This window comes from Mustela lutreola, chromosome 8, assembly GCF_030435805.1.
Source record: "Mustela lutreola isolate mMusLut2 chromosome 8, mMusLut2.pri, whole genome shotgun sequence".
Lineage (NCBI taxonomy): Eukaryota > Metazoa > Chordata > Mammalia > Carnivora > Mustelidae > Mustela > Mustela lutreola.
In genome coordinates, this window is record NC_081297.1 from 132,480,576 (window position 1) to 132,502,904 (window position 22,329).

Sequence of the window (22,329 nt, forward strand, 5' to 3'; positions counted from 1 at the left end):
ACGTTGTCGCAAATGGCAAGATTTCATTTCTTTTGATGGCTGCATAGTATTCCATTGTATATATATACCACATCTTCTTTATCCATTCATCTGTTGATGGACATATAGGTTCTTTCCACAGTTTGGCTATTGTGGACATTGCTGCTATAAACATTCAGGTGCACGTGCCCCTTCGGATCACTATGTTTGTATCTTTAGGGTAGATACCCAATAGTGCAATTGCTGGGTCATAGGGAGCTCTATTTTCATGGAAGTTTGAGGAACCTCCAAGTTGTTTTCCAGAGTGGTTGCACCAGCTTGCATTCCCACCAACAGTGTTGGAGGGTTCCCCTTTCTCCACATCCTCGCCAGCATCTGTCATTTCTTGACTTGTTAATTTGAGCCATTCTGACTGGTGTGAGGTGATAGCTCATTGTGGTTTTGATTGGTTTTTCCCTGATGCCAAGTGATGTGGAGCATTTTTTCATGTGTCTGTTGGCCATCTGGATGTCTTCTTTGCAGAAATGTCTGTACATGTCCTCTGCCCATTTCTTGATTGGATTATTTATTCTTTTGAGTGTTGAGTTTGCTAATCTCTTTATAGATTTTGGATACTAGCCCTTTATCTGATATCGTTGGTAAATGTCTTCTCCCATTCTGTCAGTTGTCTTTTGGTTTTGTTAACTGTTTCCTTTGCTGTGCAAAAGACTTTGATCTTGATGAAATCCCAATAGTTCATTTTTGCCCTTGCTTCCCTTGCCTTTGGTGATGTTCCTGGGAAGAAGTTGCTGCGGCTGAGGTCAAAGAGGTTGCTGCCTGTGTTCTCAAGGATTTAGATGGATTCATTTCTCACATTGAGGTCCTTCATCCATTTTGAGTCTATTTTTGTGTGTGGTGTAAGGAAATGGTCTATTTTCATTTTTCTGCATGTGGCTGTCCAGTTTTCCCAACACCATTTGTTGAAGAGGCTGTCTTTTTTCCATTGGACATTCTTTCCTGCTTTGTTGAAGATTAGTTGACCATAGAGGTGAGGGTCTATTTCTGGGCTCTTTGTTCTGTTCCATTGATCTATTTGTCTGTTTTTGTGCCAGTATCATACTGTCTTGATGATGACAGCTTTGTAATAGAGCTTGAAGTCCAGAATTGTGATGCCACCAACTTTGGCTTTCTTTTTCAATATTCCTTTGGCTATTCAATGTCTTTTCTGGTTCTATAAATTTTAGGATTATTTGTTCCATTTCTTTGAAAAAAATGGATGGGATTTTGATATGGATTGCATTAAATGTGTAGATTGCTTTAGGTAGCATAGACATTTTCATGGTATTTGTTCTTCCAATCCAGGAGCATGGAACATTTTTCCATTTTTTTTGTGTCTTCCTCAATTTCTTTCATGAGTACTTTATAGTTTTCTGAGTATAGATTCTTTGCCTCTTTGGTTAGGTTTATTCCTACGTATCTTATGGTTTTGGAGCAATTATAAATGGGATTGACTCCTTAATTTCTCTTTCTTCTGTCTTCTTTTGGCGTAAAGAAATGCTATTGATTTCTTTGCATTGATTTTATACCCTGACACTTTATTGAATTCCTGTACAAGTTCTAGCAGTGTTCCTGACCTTAGTGGAAAAGCTTTCAGTTTTTCTCCATTGAGAATATTTGTGGTGGGTTTTTCATAGATGGCTTTGATAATATTGAGGTATGTGCACTTACACTTTGAAGAATTTTGATCAAGAAGGGATGCTGTACTTTGTCAAATGCTTTTTCAGCATCTATTGAGACTATCATATGGTTCTTGTTCATACTTAATTTTTCAAGATATGTTTTAGCAAATAGTTATCTAATTCTTGAAGATGGTAGGGGAAAGCCAATCCATATAGTAAAGATACTCAATAATTACACAGAAGTATTACCAATCATTTGTATTATTGCTTATTGCTCTCTTTCAGTCACTACACTTTAATACAAACTTGGAGATTTTTAAAAAATATTTTAATTATTTATCTGACAGAAAGAAAGAGAGAGAGCACAAGCAGGGGGAGCTGCAGAGGGAGAGGGAGAAGCAGACTCCCCACGGAGTGCGAGCCTGATGGCGGGCTTGAACCAAGGACCCTGGGATCATGATCTGAGCCAAGGGCAGATGCTTAACCAACTGAGCCACCCAGGTGCCCCCAGACTTGGGATTTAATTATGTTTTTCCTCAGTAGCTTTATTTCTCTCTTTCTTCCCCAGGGCTCTAATGTGATACATTTGGTAGTCCGGAGCTGCTGCTTACCTCTTTTTCACCTAAAGTCTTCCATTAATGTTGATCCAGAGTACTCATAATTTATCTTCTGAGATGCTTCCTGAATAACCCCCTTTTTCCTTACCCACCCACTCAAAATTCTTCTATACCTTCAGTATCTCACTTACTCATGTGATCAGTTGTAACCTCTTAAAAATATTTTATTTATCTTATCCCAGTGCCTAGCACAAATGTCCTAGTGTCATTTGAGTTAAAACTTAATAGATTCCAGGTTCTAGAAGCAAGAGTCTGGATTATGCCACCATGTTGCTGAGCAGATATTTGAAGAGCTAATATTTGACTTTAGTAGTGAATGTATAGCAATACACTAGTGATAGTACTGGTGTTTGAAGTTTTTTCCCAAGGGTCAAAATGTTGAGTTTGGCAAATATCTGAAACACAAATCTTACATATTTTTTCCTAATATAATTCATTCAGGGAATCATATCATCTTTAATATTTAGTATATTTGTACTTATAGAAGGAAAGAGAAAAGGAGTCAGAGGTGACTTTTACTTAATATCATTGAAAGCATTTTTTTGTTCTTGCAATTGGCATTATAACACTTTCATATTTTATTATCCTTTTGAGTCTTTTCCAAAACTCTTCCATTAGATTACTTTGCAGATAAAGTTCATAGTATTGTGTTTTCATTTTGGCTTCATTTCATCCAATTACTTTCTGTGCTTTTGATTGAAAATCAAGGGAAAAAAACAGAAAAAGAAAATGCATATATATATATATATATATATATATATATATAAGAATTCCCTTGAAAATTTTTTCCCTTGAAAATTAAGGGAAAAAAACATAGAAAAGGAAAATGTCTGTCTGTATATATGTGTGTATATATATGTGTGTGAACTCTAAAGAATTCATATATATATATACACACATATATATGAATTCTTTAGAGTTAAAGAATTCATATATATATAAACACACACACATATATATGAATTCTTTAGAGTTTACTCAGACTTCTGATTACCAATATATGGCAGATTAGTTCCCCTGGTTGACCCTTACACTGAAAATAGTTAATAATACTGGATAGCATAGTTTTAAAATACTTCTTAAATGCATTGATGAGTAGGCATATATAATGAAAATATAGGCCAAAAACTAGGAGAGGGAAGAAAGCCAGAGAGGGAAGGCAAGAAGGGAAGTGAGCTTTTATTTTGAGAGTATTTGGTGATTTGGAAGGTCAGTTCTTAAAGAGTCACTAAGTCTGAGAGTGCAAAGAGAAAGCCCAGGGACTGTCTAAGTTGAGAAGTCTATTGAATATACCCACTCTATGTCAAATGAGCCAAGAATAAGGGCTTTAGCCTGATAAAGGGTTTCTATATTTGGTGTTAAAGTATTTTATCATTCTATTTAAGATTGAGAATAAGGTAAGAGTTTTTGATCTTATCATTTCTTTTCAGCGTGATATCAGGTGTAATAAGGCAAGAAAAAAACAGGAGATACAACAATTGGAAGAAATAAAGTTTTGTTTGATGATAATATGATTGTATATGTAGAAACTCCCAGAATATAAAGGCAAATTATTAATATTAATAGAAGTGTTTAACAGTGTTGTTGGACACAAGGTCAAAAAACAAGAAGCAATCGTATTTCTATGCCATCACCAAATAGAAATTAAAAAAAAAAAAAGAGCTTCAAGAATATAAAATACATATAGGTGCCTGGGTGGCTCAATGGGTTAAGCTGCTGCCTTAGGGTCAGGTCATGATCTCAGGGTCCTGGGATCGAGTTCCACATTAGGCTCTCTGCTCAGCAGGGAGCCAGGCTTCCTCCTCTCTCTCTCTCTGCCTGACTCTCTGCCTACTTGTGATCTCTCTCTGTCAAATAAATAAATAAAATCTTAAAAAAAAAAGAATATAAAATACATAAAATAAATCTCATAAAAGTCATAGGAATTCCTTCCTCTCAGAAAGTTCAGACTCAAGGTGAAATTCTCTACTTGCTCTCTCCCATCCAGATCAAAGTGCTACCAGAGATTTTTTTCTTCAGGAAAATCCATTCATTCTGCTTGCCTCTCACTTAACAGCTCCCAACTTTCCACTCTAGTTCTTGTTTTTTCCTTTTTTGGGGAGAGATTAGAGATTTCCTCCTATTGCTGCCAAACCTGGTGAGATATTCCCCCAGAGTATTTATTTAGTCTGCCATAGTGTAAGTGGAAAGGGCCTAGGTACTTTTGTATTGCAAATAATAATATAGTAATTGTAAACTATGTATCTTTGTCTTACTGTTAAAAACTTTAGATTGTTGGGTGTGATAGTGGTCATTTATTTAACAAATGTAGCAATCATTTCTTCTGTGTGCTAAGTATAAACTGGTAGTATAAAGATTGGTAAATAGATTGTTACTTTCTCAAGGAGCTTTTTCTTCTCTTTCTTTCTTTTTCTTTCATTTCTTTTTAATCTTTTTAATTTGTTTTAGTGCAAAAAGGTGATTTTATTATAGCATAGGGACAGGACCCCTGGACAGAAAGAACTGCCCTGGGTTGTGAGGAGTGAATGATTATACATTTGTTAATTAGTGGTGGTTAGGGATAGTGCAAATCTCTAAGGAATTTGAAAGCAAGCCTTTCAGGACTTTAAGGGGACTAACTGCTGGTAAGATAAGGTTACTTTTAGTCTTTAATAAAACATAAATGTTAAGGTACTAAGGTGCCTGTGAGTACCTTGAGGGAAGGTCACACTCTGCATGTTTTAGGTATCAGAGGCCTGCTAACAATAAGGAGATTTAATTTAAGCTACATTTCTCTTGCCTCTGTTTACCTCATCATTCCCCCCTCCCCCCCCCCCCCCCCCGAACAACGTTGACCCTTAAATCTTTAAAGTTGTTGAAGGCTGAAGGTCTCATCTTCTGTAGCTTCTTCCTGCTGAATAGAGGCTTAGAGATGTCCCTACCTATGGTTCAAGGTTGGTCAGCTGAGAATTTAATAGGAGTTAGGAAAGGCTAAGGCAGCTGTTCTTAGACTTGATAACATATGGGAGTCTCCTGAAGTTTCATTTCTTTTTTGTTTTCCCTTCCTTCCCCACCCCTTTTTAATTAAATGTTTTTCCAGCTTATGTAGTTGTCAGAATCACCTGCAGTATTTTTAAAACAGTGCAACTGTTCAGACCCTTCTCTACAGTTTGTGATTCAGTAGGGTGGAATCAGAGTTGATATTTTAAACAAATGCTGAATATGATTCTGATAATCAGGCAAATTTGGGAAACACTGGTCTAGTTATACATTGAAACAGCTATTTGAATGTGAACAGTCATATTTCCAATGTTTGTTAGAAAACCTGTCTTCTTCCTGAAAACATAGAACCTGGCAATAGGGCAGTGCAGATAGAAACTTTACTTCATAATTTCCTTTGTGTTAGTATATAAGTCACAGAAAAGGTAAATAGCATACTCAACATAAAAGGAGGGAGAGGCGGGGGGAGGGGACTGTTATTTTGTGCTCAGGCAGTCTGACTTTATGGCTAGGCCATACCACCTTCTCATTCAGCACTGCACAGCCTTTCCAGGGATACCTCTAGGGATGGAGATCTCCTGATTTTAAAAAAGAGCCCTCTTCTATTGTTGGACACCTCTAATTTCTTCCTTGCAATAGATCAAACTCCTTCTTCCTATATATTTCTCACATTTTTTTAGGTCAGCCTTCTAGAGCAGGAACTGCAACCTAAATTCATTCAGGTTCAGGTTTAGTATAAAGAAATAATTGATTTCAGGTTTTTTAAAACCTGAGTCTGTTGGACATAGTTGGTCTAGTCTTTGATTTGCTTTAGATCAATATTAACTACCTTAATTTCCCCTTCCATATAATAACAGTTCTCATATTAGAAGGCAATGTCATGTTTCAGGTCAGTCCTCACCACCTCCTTCCCAGCCTAGAACACTGTGTTCTTGGACAAGCTATTTAACCTTTTTGAGACTCAATTTTCTCATCTGTGATTTAAGGATATTAATACTTATTGAAATGATTTTAAGATTAAAGTAATGTGGGATTCTAGGTATTCGGTGAGAGATAGGGTTTCTGTTTCCTTGTATCTATCTAAAGGTACGTATTTTAAGTATATTATGTGTGTATAACTATACCCGAAACTTACTATATATCATCTATAACTAAAATTCATTTCCCATATTTCAAATCAGGGAAGAAGTAACTTTGTTGAAATGACTTGCTTTAAGAAAAACTTTTTAATTTTGTTGCTCATGGTTCTTATCCTTTTCTTAAATGTGTTAGTTTGATTTGTAAGATCAAAGTCATATTTTTTTGAAGTGTTGATTAACTTTGAGAAGTTTATTTTCAAGCTTATAAGCATATTGTCATTTCTAATATTATTATAAAGGTGATCTTATTTCTATTTTCAGCATTGCAGGGGGTCGGATACTCTCAGTGATAAAGATGCAGCTGATTAAAGGCCAAAACAGCAGGGATCCTTTTTGTAAAGCAGTAGAGGAAGTCACTCAGGATTTGGATTTGAGGATTAAAAATATTATCAATTCTCAACAAGGAGATGTAGTTGTTAGTACCACTGACATTAGTCCTGCACGGGTAATGAGCTTTTTATTTTTCATTATCCTTCTATACAAAACATTATCGCTTCTACTTGTTATAAAAATGTTTTACTATTGCTACTTAAGTCAGAAGAATGTTTTTCCTGTGTTATGAGATATTGAAAATTTAAGTTTCTCAATAGGATTTTATGGGATTATGTTCAACTTGAAATAAATCATAACATCTTTGGGCCAAATTGTCTCTATTTGTTAAAGCAGCATGTTGGATAATCTTCAGTATCCCTTGTAGCACTAGAAGTTTATAATTTTTGATGGATATTAAAATGTCTTATAATATTTTTTAATAATTATTCTTATGAAACCATTATTTTGCCATTTATTCAAATATAAAATAAAAGCCAGGTTTCCCTGGTTCTGGCCCCAGGTACTCTGTAGATTAACAGAAATTGTTTCTAATCAGTTTATTTTTATTTAATAGAATTTTTTCATCTTTATGATCTGCTGTTTTCTACCTCTATTACCAGTCTACAGCAAACATCGGGATTTTTTATTATACTTAGAAATCTTTTAACCATATACTCCCAGAATGTTTACCTCTTGTCGTTTTTTGGTGCAAACTTGTACAGTATAATAACTATAGTATAATAGGAGAAATTGGCTACCATCTTTTCAGCTCTAAAAAGGAATTTGGGTGTATGTGTGACAATCCATTTGTTACAATTTAATTCAAGGAACAAAAGCCCCTTTTCCTTAGTGTGATTGTGATAATCAGTGTATGGAGAAAGACTTTTGCTTATGTTTTATTATTCATCTATTATTATTATACATCTATTTTATTTATTATTAACTGATTATTTATCTATTTTCATAGTCATGGGGAGCCATTTTTAGTTATTTTTCTGTAACAGTGCATGTTTTCAGATTAATTGGAAGGTAGGACACAGGGGAGATTCTGGGTTGTTTAACCCACTGAGCCACCCAGGCGCCCCGAGATTCTGGGTTGTTGCCCCATGTGTTTTATGTGTGTTAATGCTTCCTGTGACTAGCTTGGCTCAAATGACAACCAGGTTATTACTATAAGTCTAAATCAGAAACTGTCATAGCTCAGGTAATTAAGAGCACCAGTCTCTGCCGTTTTCTGTCACAAGAAATAAAGATACAAACAACCTGGTTCTTAATTTTACATTTTCAACCAAGTCAGAAATCTTTGAAAAATACTATCTAATAATTTTCAGTAAGTTAATATTAAACAATATGGACTGTTTCTTTGGTGCTGATGAAAAAATATATATTAAGCACATAGTCATTACAATTGTGATAAGCACATATAATGTGATAACAATCATTATTGTGATAAGCAGTTTGTTAAAATTCCAGTGTAGCTCTACAGTAGAGTTTGGTCAAGCCCAGTAGAGAAAGGAGGCCAAGACCACATTGATAAAAGCTGAGGAAAATGGTACAGCTACAACAGATGTTCCAGAAAGGGCAACTTTGATACTTAGGCACAATGTCTAACATATTGAATGGGTACACTATCATTCTACCATTACCCCTTTTTTTACTAGTGATTTAACTGAAGCACAGTGAGGTTAAGGAACTTTCTCAGAATTATAAACTATGTAACTACAGGTAAGTTGCTATCAAACCCAGCCAGAAATATTTTCAGTTTGTGCTTACATGTGTCTGCATATAATATTATATTAGCATCTAATTTCCCATATTCTGTCTGTCCATTAAGTTTTTGTAGCTCTGCTCTTTTAACCAGCTTTTTCTTTATCTACACTGCTACTATTTTAGTTCACTGTGACTACCTTCTTCTTTTCCAACCTGGGCTACTACAATCTCTTAATTTGTGGTCTTGTCTCCAGACTTATTAACATTCTTATCCTGGAATATATTTTATGCATTGCCGTCATTTTTTTATAATCTAAATAGGATCATTTATGTCCTTGATTAATAAAGGAAAAGATTTTAACTCCTTTAACAGATTGATTTACAGTTTCTTTGCCAGATTTATAGAGCTTTCCCAGATTCATCTCATATAACTCCCTCTTGGTTACTCTGTTCTTCAGCCATATCATGTTAACCTGGTCCTTAAAAGTGCCGTGTTCCCTTCCACCCCTTTGTGTCTCCTCCATGAAGCCATCCTTGATTCCAGAGTCAATTGATCAGTACCTTTGTGTGCTCCTATTGTACCATGCATACATTCTGTTAGAAATAGCACTTAGTACTTCGCAATGCAGTTGTTGGTTACTTACTTATTTTATCAAGGAGACTATGGTTTACTTGAGGCAGTGGTTTTTTTTTTTTTTTTTTTGGTAGTCTTAGCTTCAACCACTTTGTTTAGGATTTGGTATGTACTTATCAATGGATTACTGAATAAATGAATATCAACTCATTTTTAATTAAGATTTTATTTATTTATTAGAGAGAGAGAGGGAGAGAAGAGAGCATGAGCTGGGAGAGAAGCAGCTGGAGAGGAAGAGGCAGGCTTCCTGCAGAACAGGGAGCCTGATGTGGGGCTCAATCCCAGGACCCTGGGATCATGACCCAAGCCAAAGGCAGAAGCCTAACCAACTGAGCCATCCAGGTGCCCCACATTTGAATAAATCTTTACAACCATCTGTGAGGCTGGTATTCACATCAACAGAACCCCATCTCACTTTGGTATAAGAAAGAAAAAGATAACACAGGGAAGCTAGGTCATGAAGCTAGCTAGGGACGCATAACTAGATAGTTACTAAATTTTCTGACTTAAAGCTATATGTTATTTTAACCAGAACCAATAACCAATATCTTCCTGTGATGATACTATTTTCTCTCTCTCTCTTTTTTTTCTTTTCTTTTTTTTTGTTCTTTGGGAAGGTGATAAGATTGGTTTTAGTATGACTTGAGGAAGAAATATTACATGCCTTAAAGCCATTTCCCATGGCTGATTTTTTATAACTTAACAGAAGGAGAACAGTGGCACAAGAAATAGAAAAGAATAGCTGATTGCCCCAACTTTGGTGATTGTTACATTTACTTAATAGTATTTTTTTGTTCTAGCCAAAATCTTATGCCATAAACCATGGGACTGCATATTGTGGCAGAGACACTGTGAAAACTTTACTAGTTCTTTTGGATGAAGAAGCAGCCAGTATGCCTACCAAAAACAAAGCAGAGCTTTTATATGATGATGAAAACACAATTCATTATAATGGAGTTTCTATTCTTACACTTTTTAGGTAAGTAATGTGGAAGTGATATGTATGTAAATGTTAACTCTAGTCTACAAAGGGAATAAAAAAACACCATCTCATTGATTAAGAAGAAACTTGGAGACTATGGAAAAGTGTGAAGAAAGAAAACAAAAGCTTAAAGGGAGATTGAACATTTGGATATGAGGAAGTTTTTATAAAAACAGTATTTTGTGAGAATATGACAGGTATTTTTGTTTTTATTTTTTTGCATTTGTTTTTGCTTGGAAATATTTATTTCACTTATATTACCTCAGCCCTCATGACAGCATCTTTCAGTAATAGCCCCATGTAATAAGTTAAAAATTGGACACTTGAAAGACAGAGACAGAGATTAAGTAATTTGCCTAAGAGAGTACAGTTAGCAAGTAGCAAAAGTTTCTTGCTCCAAAAATTAAGGTCCATCCTCCACGTATTGTGCTTCTCTTCATGAGAACAGGAGAGAGTGTGTACACCAGACTTACACTGAAATTGACATCTCTTAATTCTTCCTCTTACGGAGAAAAATACTTACCAAAGTAGTTTTGGTGTTCTGTGCAAGATACTGATACACTCAAAAAAAAGATATTGATACACTCCAGTTTTTATAAAAGCTAGGTCAAACATTGAAAAGGTTTTTGGTATTTATATTCATGAACATTCGTTTATAGAAACATGTAAAATTTTAAAACAAAAACTTAAATTTTATTTAGTACATTGTGGAGAAACTTTACAAAGTCATCCTACTTTTTTGCTCTCTTCTATTTTTCTCTTCTGTTTAAATAGAAAACTTGCAATGGTCTGTTATTTAGTGTTGTCCTCCAGTTTATTTAAATCTCTTCACTGGGGCGCCTGGGTGGCTCAGTGAGTTAAAGCTTCTGCCTTCGGCTCAGGCTATGATCTCAGGGTCCTGGGATCGAGCCCCGCATTGGGCTGTCTCTCAGCAGGGAGCCTGACTCCCCCTCTCTCTGCCTGCCTCTCTGCCTACTTGTGATCTCTGTCAAATAAATAAATAAAATCTTAATAAATAAATAAATCTCTTCACCAGGTTTTAATGATTATCCTTTTATATTTGGGCATGATATAATTCACTCATTTTGTTCCTCAAAAGTGTTCAAATATTTTCCTAACAATGAAAATGTATTTTATCAATGTTTTATGAAAAGAGTGGAAAGAAAATGAACCTTTGTGTTTTCTTCTTTTACCTTACTTCTGTTCAACAAGTTTTGCTTTTTGGGTAAAAACATAAATGATTAAATTTTCTCTCAGATTCAATTCTACCTTTTTTTTTTTGACAGACAGAGATCACAAGTAGGCAGAGAGGCAGGCAGAGAGAGAGAGAGAGGGAGAAGCAGGCTCCCCGCCGAGCAGAGAGTCTGATGTTGGGCTTGATCTCAGGACCCTGGGATCATGACCTGAGCCGAAGGCAGAGGCTTTAACCCACTGAGCCACCCAGGGGCCCAATTCTACCATTTTTTTTTAAAAGAAAGTTATTTTGTGTTTATAGAAATTTAATAAATAAAATCAATCCCTACATCCATTTTAAAGAAGTATTTTTCTTAACCATATGGCCAAACATATTTCAGTTGTTTACAGTTCCTTAGCATTTACAGTTGTCATTGTGCAGACAAGTGCCAGTTCATGGTAAAGTGAATTTTTTCATGGTCTGCATTGAAATGATAAAATTAAGGACAATGTGGTTTATGAATATAAGTCAATGTAAGGTTATAAACTAGTGTTTCTTAGAATAGACTCTTCTTTATTCTTATATAACAGTCTTTTGAGTTAAAGAGGTTATGACTCTGGCTCTGTTAAGCCAGAAAGGAATTTATTGAGGAATCCAGGGTTGTCTGGCTCCAAAGCTCTGGTGTTTCTTTCTCCATTGTGCCTTCTTTGACCGTCCTATTTCTGAACGGTATTTTTCTCTTGAATTCCCCTGCTACAGCACTTGTCCTTTTTTATTTTAAATTTTAGTTGTATGGGTATCTTATTTCCTTAGGCTTTAGGATGCCTGAATTCAGGGCAGTGAGTGAATCTACTTTCTATCCTTCATAATATCTTACACAGTGCCTTACATATATTAGAAACTCAAATATGTAGTAATGGAATTAATTAACAGCAAATTATTAATATTTAGAACTCTCAGTAATACTGACACTTTTATGCAGTATTATAAACAACTAGATTTAGTTGTCTTTTTATTTTATTACTGCTTTTGGATAAGGGAGGGGCAAAAACGAGTTCAAACCCTACTTTTGTTTATACATTTTTACTTTTTTTGGACTTAGATCTCCCACACAAGTGAATAATTCATCCGTGAAAGCCCTAAGAGAACGCATCCATAAGTCAATGCAAGAGAAAAAAATTAAGGTATAGTTTAATGTACTGTTGTAAAAATGATAAAAATGGTTTTATTTGTAGAAGAAATATAGAAAACTGAGCTGGATATTTAAATATATATTGTATATGGAACAATAGGAATTAAATGGAAAATGAGTTATGACACTGACATATAGAAACCTTCCTTTTATACAAGCTTGGCTAATTAGTCTTTGGCTTATTCCAACTGCTAGACCTAAAGAAGGAAAGGAATAAGCACTTGCTATTGTAAGTGTTCAGTACATATCTATGCAGTGAATGAAGGGGGAAATCAGACATGATTTTCTCATTTACATTTCTCACATATTAAACTAAATCTTGAGAGACTATAAATTCCGTTTGGTTCCTGTCTGAAGACATTACAATGTAGACTATCATTAATTGTAGATTAAGACAAGATGAACATTTCACATTGTTTATTGACTAGAGTTATTCTTTGTATTTTTTTCTTTATTTGATTTGAACTAAGTTTTCCTGTCCTCATTTCAAACACCTGTGCCTGTAAGTAGCCAATAGTATGTTTTTTAAGTGTTTAAAATTTTCTTGGTTTTATTTTTCGAAAAGAAACTTAGTCTTAACTCATTCAGTATACATTTATTGAGCATCTACTATGTGCTAGATATACTCTTCTATGTTTGGAAATTCATTCATTTGTTCAACAAAATTTTCCTGTAAATTTACAATTACCTTTAATTATCAAGCAGTTATTCATCTTCATACAACTTTGAGAACTCTAATTTCTATGCTATTTATATTCCCATTTGGAAAGCTAGTCCAAATAGCAGAAATTTTAGTTATCATCAGTTTCATACCCAAAACCCATTTAGTTTCTGTTAGTAAGTCTTGTCTTTATTTTGGTAATTTTTAGTTGTCAGAACTTAATACCTATGGAATATATCACGGTGTTTTGTATAATTTTCCTATGAGTAAAATTTGTTAATCCTTTGTTATATTGCATAAGTACTTATAGTCAAGGCATAAGATTTTTAAAAAAAAATCCATTCGTTAATACATCCAAATGGCCAACAGACACATGAAAAAGTGCTCTACATCACTTGGCCTCAGGGAAATATAAATCAAAACCTCAATGAGGTACTACCTCACACCAGTCAGAATGTCTAAATTTAACAAGCTAGTAAATGACAGATGTTGACGAGGATATGGAGAAAGGGGAACCCTCCTACACTGTTGGTGGGAATGCAAGCTGATGCACCCACTCTGCAAAACAGTATGAAGGTTCCTCAAAAAGTTGAAAATGGAGCTACTCTGTGACCCAGCAATTGCACTACTGGGTATTTACCCTAAAGATACAAATGTAGTGATCCAAAAGGGCACGTACACCCGAATGTTTATAGCGACCATGTCCACGATAGCCAAACTATGGAAAGAACCTAGATGTCCATCAACAGATGAATGGATAAAGAAGATGTGGTTTATATATATAATGAAGTACTATGCAGTCATCAAAAAACCACTGAAATCTTGCCATTTGTAATGACATGGATGGAACTAGAGCGTATTATGCTAAGCAAAATAAGTCAATCAGAGAAAGCCAATTATCATATCATCTCTCTGAAATGAGGAATTTGAGAGGCAGGGCTGGGGGGATTTGGGGGGAAGGGAGAGAAAAAAATGAAACAAGATGGGACTGGGGAGGGAGACAAACTGTAAGTAAGAGACTCTTAATCTCAGGAAACAAACTGAGGGTTGCTGGGGGGTGGGGGTGGGGATGGGAGAGATAGGGTGGCTGAGTTATGGACATTGGGGAGGGTATGTGCTATGGTGGGTGCTGTGAATTGTGTAAGACTGATGATTCACAGACCTGTACCCCTGAAGCAAATAATAAACATTATATATTAATAAAAAAAATCCTTCTTTGGACTTTATTAGTACCAGAAATGTAATGTATAAATTTTTTCCCAGGCTATGGATACTGATAAACTTTAATATTTTCGTTTAAAGATCATTGGGATAATACCCTCTAGTTCCATCCATGTTGTTGCAAATTGCAAGATTTCATTTTTTTCTTGTGGCTGAGCACTTTTATATATGTGTATATATATTCATATGTATATATGCATACATATATATATACCATATCTTCTTTATCCATTTATCTGTCAATGGACATCTGTGCTCTTTTCATAGTTTGAACTAGAGGGTATTATGCTAAGTGAAATAAATCAATCAGAGAAAGACAAAGACATGATTTCGTCCATGTGTGGTATTTAAGAAACAAAACAGAAGAGCATAGAGGATGGGGTGGGAAAGTAAAACAAGACATAATCAGAGAGGGATACAAACCATAAGAGACTCTTAACCATAGGGTAAAAACAGGTTTGCTGGGGGAGAGGGGAATGAAAAATGGGGTAATAGGGTGATGGGCATTAAGGGGGGCACATGATGTATGAGCACTGGGTGTTATATGCAACTGATGGATCACTGAACTTTACCTCTGAAACTAATAATATACTACATATTAATTCATTGAATTTAAAGTAAGAAAAGATCATTGGGATATTTTGTTAGAATTAAGAAAATCAAAATGAAAATGTCTATATGAAGAATGAGAACGTTTTTATTATTTTTTTTTTAAGAAGCTGCTAAGAGTCAGCTAATTACTATAAAATGTACAGACAAATTTATAAAGTTTTGGGAAGTAGAAGAGAGATTATCTAATACAGTCTCAAAAGCCTGAGAAAATACCTTATCTAAGATCTCATAACTACTATGAAATGTTTTATGCCAGTGTACAAAGCCATGGTTAAATACTAATGAGATTAAATTTACATTGCTTCTGTTACTTAATAGGCTTAGTCTACTTGGCTCTGACACTAAATGGCAATAGAGAGAGGAAGGAATTGGTGTTTATGATTGTATTTTGCTGTATAGTGGTCTTTATAAAAGCAAAGTATGAAAATAATTGGTTTAGCCAGGTATACAGCTGAACCATAGCCAGAAAAAGTATTTTGTTGGAATAACAACAACAACAAAAATGTTACTAATATTTACTATGAAGTAACTGTGGAAAAGTAGTTTAATAGCTTTTTGTCTTATTATCTGGTTATTTTTGCATATGGTTTTTTTAGTTAGGGAAAGAATATATGATCTATAGTTGAAATAGTATCTTGGAAAGAGCACTTCAAAAATAGAAAATATTAAGGAACTCAGAATTTTGATGTTGTAGATGGTAATTGTGAAGTATTCATGTAATTATTATATGGGGCAAATTAACTTAACTTAGATTTTAGTTTCCTATTTATTTATTTATTTAAAATATTTTATTTATTTATTTGACAAACAGAGATCACAAGTAGGCAGAGACACAGGCAGAGAAAGAGGAAGGGAAGCAGACTCCCTGCTGAGAAGAGAGCCCAATGCGCGGCTTGATCCCAATACCCTGGGATCATGATCTGAGCCGAAGGCTGAGGCTTTAACCCATAGAGCCACCCAGGTGCCCCTAGTTTCCCATTTATAATTAAAAATATATACCTCTCTGTTCACAAAGTCTTGTGCAACCATATTCATTATAAGTCCTCACGTTTTATTTCCCATTATTGCTTATTGGAAAACTTGTCAATGACAGTCAAGTAAACTCCCTTGTGATAGAAATCAGAAGGTTCTTTCTGAACCTTCATGGTTTTGATAGGAGTCTTTAGAAAATGTTTATATCCCATCCCCTGCCCCACCCCCAATTCCAAACAGTTCATGCAAGTATCCTCATACCTCTTTCTTAAAAGATTTTCAAGAAGATACGTCCTTATATCCCTGTAAATTAATTACTTTTATTCCTTTCAACTTGGTTTAGCAGGTTTTGCACATCAAGCACAATAGACAAGTCACATGACAGGTCTTTTCCTTATTTTGAGTCTATTTTTTTTTCCCATATACCTAAAATAATACATAGAATAATCAGCCTTAACTGATTTAGTAAGTTAGGTGAGCTGATCAGGAAAATACTGGATCTTTAAAACATAGAGTCGTTGGGACAGTGAAAATTAGGACTCAGGTAGTGTGGAAAATAGACTGTCAATAACTGGTACCTTTGTAAGCAGTCAGGCAGTCCAGTGCTCATGGAGTTAGAAAATTCTTAATTAGATATCCCAGTTTAACCTTTAGTCTTAGAAAACTCCGAGTATATCCAAATTAAAATGGTAGATTGAACGTAACTCATAGAATTTCTCTTCCCTTAAAATGTCTATAAAGTAATAACTAACAAAAACATTCACCAAGAGAAAACAATAAAAAAATAATGCAGTTAGATATAATAACTTCGAAAACGGTGGCCAAGGAAAGAAACTGAAGATTTTAGAGGGAAGAGGCACAGCATGACTTAGCAACTTAATACAGCCCAGTCCCTGGATACTATACTAGTGAGTTGACAAATCTTGAGAATTACCACTCATGTTTCCCAAACTGAGGAGCCAACTAAGTGTGTGTATTCTTTTTTTCCTCCCTTATCAGAAAAATAATAGAAGTGGCAATTAGATAGTAATGTGGCTTAAATGTGAAAAATGAACCCTGAAACTTACACACACAAATGAAGCCTCTAATGCCACATAATGTACCAGGGAAATTACCCAAATGATCCCCTTCCATTTGAATGAGATATAGTGGCTAAGTAGAGGGAGTAAAACTTCCTATAGCACATATAACATATAATAAACTCTTAGGAAAGAGTGGAAACCAAGAAATGTTTTCAAACTGTTTCCTCTGACAAATGCTACTCCTGCCTCCACCACTCCTCAGGCTACTGAAAAATGAGGAATAACAGAAAGTATGCGGCCTTCAAAATGTAACTGAGGAGAAAATAAAATAAAAAATAAAATGCTGTCAAATAAGGAGGGAACAGAATGAAGAAATCACTCACAGACTTGGAGGCTATTGTTTTGAACTAGGATATAGTAGGTCATGGCAGAATACCATTTCTCCCAACAGTAACAATAAAAAGCAGATAAATAGGGTAGAATATATTTTAAAGTAATATATTTTTAATAGTTTTAAGTAGACTAAAAATCTGAGGAGGGTAAAATCTTTCTGAGGTGAGCAGCATATTATCAACTGCTTTCTTCCCTGGAATTATTTGCCAGTTTCAGGTATGAGTCAAGGGTTGATGTTGGCCGAGGTAAAAGACCTCTATGGAGGGAAAGAGGAACCAACAAAGTTTCTGGGTATCTTGAGGCACTGGCAATAATTTGGAAAATTTAGGAACCCCGAATGCATGGTTATTTTTACCTATTGTACATATGCTAGATTTTGAAACTGAGTGGTGGGAGGATAAGGAGCTTCGATTTGGTAAACTCAATCACCTATGATCTTGAGATAGCTAGAAGACAAGGCCCTGCTTGAGGAGTGCGATCCCCCTTCAACACACAGCTGTCTCCTTTCACATATTTGTCATATTTGGAAATGAAGTCAGGTGGGAGGCCAAAGAGCATAATGTTAAAAACCTCTGGAAGGCAGAATGAATCCTCCAGACTTTTAGGTCAGAGACGATGGAAAACCATGAAGTTCTTGACTGAAGCCTGGGAGGGACACTGTCAAGGAAGAGATAAGAACCAGAAGTCAAATGTAAGTTATGACAAGTTGCAACCTAACTAGTCAGCTCAGTCCCTGACTGCACTGAGGTTATCAGGCCTTTGCTCTGTCTGCTTAATGGAGACAAGAGAAACCCTTGTAGATAGAAGAAGGTTTTTCATCTGGAGGCTTTACAGTTTCTTTATACACGGTATCCAGCATAAAATAAAATATACTGGACATGAAAAGCAATAGGAAGATTTGTCTTTTAATTAAGAGAGAAAACTAAAAATACTGTCAGATTTACAAATAATCCAGATATTTGAATTAGCAGGCTAGGGATTAAAAATTTTTCAACATAGGGCTGCTGGGTGGCTCAGTTGTCTTTGGCTCAGGCATGATCCCGGAGTCCTGGAATTGAGTCCTGCATTGGGCTCCCAGCTCCATCGGGAGTCTGTTTCTCCCTCTGACCTCCCCTCACATGCTCTCTCTCTCACTGTCTCTCTTTCAAATAAATAAATAAAATCTTTAAAGTCTTTAAAATTTTTTTCGACATATAAAAGTAATTACAGGAAAAGATGGGCAAAATGGGTGAAAAATTGGGGAATTCCAGCAGAGAATTAAAATCTGTAAGACTGTATTCCTAGAACTACAAAAACATTATCTGAAACAACTCATTACATGAGCTTAATAGTAAACGGACATAGCATAGGTGGTAAACCTGGACTTGAAGATGGGTCATTAGAACAATTAGAAGAAGTCTAACGTGTGCCTAATTAGAGTCCCAGAGGAGAAAATAGGAAGAAATGGTATTTCTAGAAGATATAATGATAGTAATTTTTTCTAAAGCTTAGTTGGTTCTTTCACATCATCAGGTGGTAGTTGTTAGAAAACTTGGGGAAGACATGGGGAACAGATGTAAGGTCTTTTTTACTAATACAAAGTTGCATATGTGTTCCAATAATCCAAACCCAGCAAAAAACAATGTCCTAGAGTCCTTTGAGAATCCATTTGCAGCACATAAAAGTGCTACAGGTTGGAGCAGCTGTTGGTTAAGTGTCTGCATTCAGCTCAGGTCATGATCCTGGGATTCTGGAATTGAGCCCTACATCAGGCTCCCTGCTCAGTAGCAAGTCTGCTTCTCCCTTTCTCTCTCCCTGCCAGCCCCCACTTGTGTGCTCTCTTTCTCTTGCTCTATCTCAAATAAATAAATAAAATCTTAAAAAAAAAAAAAGTGCTACAGGGTATAGATGATAAGCTTTGATCTAGAATAGTGTTCTCCAGTGGAATTTTCTGTGGAAATGTTCTATAACTATGTCAACACACATGGCTATTAAGCACTTGAAATGTGGTCATTGCAACTGAGGCAGTGGATTTTTAATTTTATTTAAGTTTAATTGATGAAGGACATGATGAATAGCATATTAAAACAGTTGCAATTCTGGTAGTTTAGAGATACCTACAAAAAGAATAACAGGAGACAAGTAAGTACCGGAAATGCTGCTCTGACCATGAGAGATGAGAATAAGGTTTAAATAGGCAGAGAGAATGGAAGAGAGACTGCCAAGCCGAACAAATAATCTGATGAAAATGTTAGATTATATCACTCATATAGAGTATATATTGGGTAGTTGTACAAAATGAGTGAATAAATAGTGTGGGGCAAGGTTAAGGAAAATATGACTTTTGTGGTTTTGGGTAAGAGTTAATTTTTGGAGGGCTTATTGTAAGGATAAGATATTGATAGATAGATAGAAGATAGGATATTGTGTCATGAGAACCTGAGAAATGTGGACTATTAAAATCCTTAAAGGGCCAGTGTACATAATGGGACTTAAGGACTCAGTGGCATGATTCTCAGTACCCAAATGGGATTTAGGTTTTCTCTGTGTGTATGCATCTTTGCCAAATGGTTTCACCACGTAGAGTTTACTTTGTACATGTTTTTCTATCTCAGTGCTTTTGTCCTCAGGGTGATATAGCTGTTCTTTGCCAGTCTACTTCTCTCATTTCTGTATCATATGGTTTTCTTTCTCTCCATTAAAGAATAGAATCTATTCTGTAAAATTTTTTTCTTCCTCCAAGCCTTTGCTTACTCATGTCTCTGTTCCTTCATACCTTTCTCTTGCATGCATCTGTTATAGTCTTAACATTTTACTTAAATGATTCATTTAGCAAATATCTATCAAATGCCTGCTGGGTACCAGACTCTATCCTAGGCACTGGGGATACATCAGTGAACAAAACAGACAAAACCCACTGCCCTCATGGGCAAATCTTCCCCAGGTATTTGTGGGGCTGGGGTACAAGAATTTAAATAGAAGTCCTTGGCCCATCCCGATACCCTCTTTCAACCCTTGTTCTATTCCACACTCTTAGGACACTCCACAAAGAGGTGGGCACACTCTACTCCTCATTACCCTTGCCATAAAATAGTCAGCACTTGAGTCTAGAGGAAGAGGCCAGCACAAGTCCATTAAGGAAGGGAGGGCCAAAGGAAGGCCAGAGCAGGTCACCACCAGTTGCCAAACTAAGGATTTTGTTCATGGAGCTTACATTTTAGTTGGGAGAGGCAAATAATGAACAAAATGAAAAAGTGAATTATGTAGAACATTAGAAGGTGCTGTGGAGTAAAATAAAAACTAGGGAAGGGAGTTAGGAGAATATGTTCTTGTGAGTGTGTTTTGGTTTTAGATAGGATGATTAGTAGAGGTCTCTTTGAGAAGGTGACATTAAGCAAAGACTTTAAGAGAGTGAGCAGGGTTTTTATTATTAGAGTGAATATGAGATGTTTGTATTAGACTGAACTAAAGTTGAATTCACTGGGCTGAAATAATGAAGTTGGTATTTATTGAGTACCCACTAGGTGTCAAGTGTTTTACTAGACATTTTATATCCTTCATCACAATTAATCATTGTTCAATTCTAGAAGCATCATTTTCTAGATCGTAAAGTTAGTAAGTAAAAGAGCAAGAATTTGTATTCAGGTATAAGACTTTATGCTATTTCCGAAGAGTAAATAAAGACATAGTAATTATAGTAATTATAATGAAGAGTCATAAAAAAAAGTAGTGCTACTACTTAGGTCAAAAATATTGTCTTTCTGCTAGTTAGCAAAATAAATGAAATTTCACTGATGAAGAAATGGCTTATTTGATGTATTTACAATCCATATACCATTAAGGGTAGCAATTCTGTTTTTTTGAAAAAATAATACTATAAGAATGAAAAGGTAAATTTAGAATATTTATTTACAGTTCCATATTTAATAAGTATGTTGAAAATAATTTCCTTTTTCATACTTGTTGATAAATTTATTAGCATAATGGGGCTTAGCACTTTCATTATCTTTTATTAATGGCTAACTCCAGGAAAGACTGTGAATGACTGTGACTTTTACAGTATTTTGACTCATTTGTTTTAATCTAACTGGAGTCAGGCTTTCTTATGTGAAATACTATTTTCCTCAAACTGGGAACCTACTAATAATTCCAATTTAAAAAGAGCTTGTGGCAAAAGGACTTTTCCAATTCTTGGCAAGTTTGAAGTTCATTGCAATTTTACTGTGGATAGAAATCTTTCCAAAGGGGGGAAATCACTCTACAAAGGAAAATGTTCAATCCTTTTCTCTCATGTGACTTGAACATAAAATGACTTTAACAGCCATGTATGAATATTTTTAGTTGTTTAGTACTTCAAAAGCTCTTTCAAGAGGGAATTGTTTTGCTTGTTTGTGATTCCAAATAAAATACACAGAGAGATTTGGATGATTTGCCACAGGAAGTAATCTCAATTCTATGTAGCCACTAATCCTGTGCAGAAAAATTCAACTTTTATGAACAAAGGAAAAGCAATCTCTTTAAAATTATAAATACAAGCCAGTGCAGCTTGTATTGTTTTAATAACTAAAATGAAGATGCTGATTATAAGTTCAGTTTTTGAGTTGCATTCCTAGAATAATTTTAGTGTTGGCTTGGTCTTGAGGAATCTAATTAAACAGATTACTACTCTACAGAAAAACTGTCTTCATAGATGTTATTACATTAATTAATTACATGGTACCTAGATGGAGCTCTAGAACTTAAATAGTCCTTTCAAATTTTTAACTATTTAATTCTGACTGTTCTGTGAGATAAATATTATTCTCATTTATGTGTGGATAAGTGGGAGAAGTTCATAAGTTTACATGAAATCATCTAGATTATAAGTGATAGGGCCAGTATTAGAAAGCAGGTCTTTTAACTACAAATCTGGTGCCTTTCCCATCACATCATTGTCTTTTTGTGCTGATCTTTTTAGCCAGACATCACATTGTTGGCTCCAGTCAGGTTCATGATCAATGAGAATCTCTAGTTCTTTTTCATATGTTGTTTTTAAGTCAAGTTTTCCTCATCCTCATCTGTAATTGATATTTTGAACTTAAATATAGGACTTT

General features: G+C 35.1%; 1 protein-coding gene across 2 annotated transcripts in view; it reads left to right on the forward strand.

The window, feature by feature from the left end:
* Positions 1-22,329, forward strand: part of PARPBP (PARP1 binding protein) — a 72,988-nt gene that overhangs the window by 41,488 nt on the left and 9,171 nt on the right. For both annotated transcript variants that reach the window (XM_059186673.1, XM_059186675.1), the window contains 3 exons: positions 6,634-6,817; positions 9,829-10,007; positions 12,287-12,368. In XM_059186673.1, the coding sequence (XP_059042656.1) occupies positions 6,634-6,817; positions 9,829-10,007; positions 12,287-12,368 (445 nt within the window). The remainder of the gene's footprint in view (positions 1-6,633; positions 6,818-9,828; positions 10,008-12,286; positions 12,369-22,329) is intronic.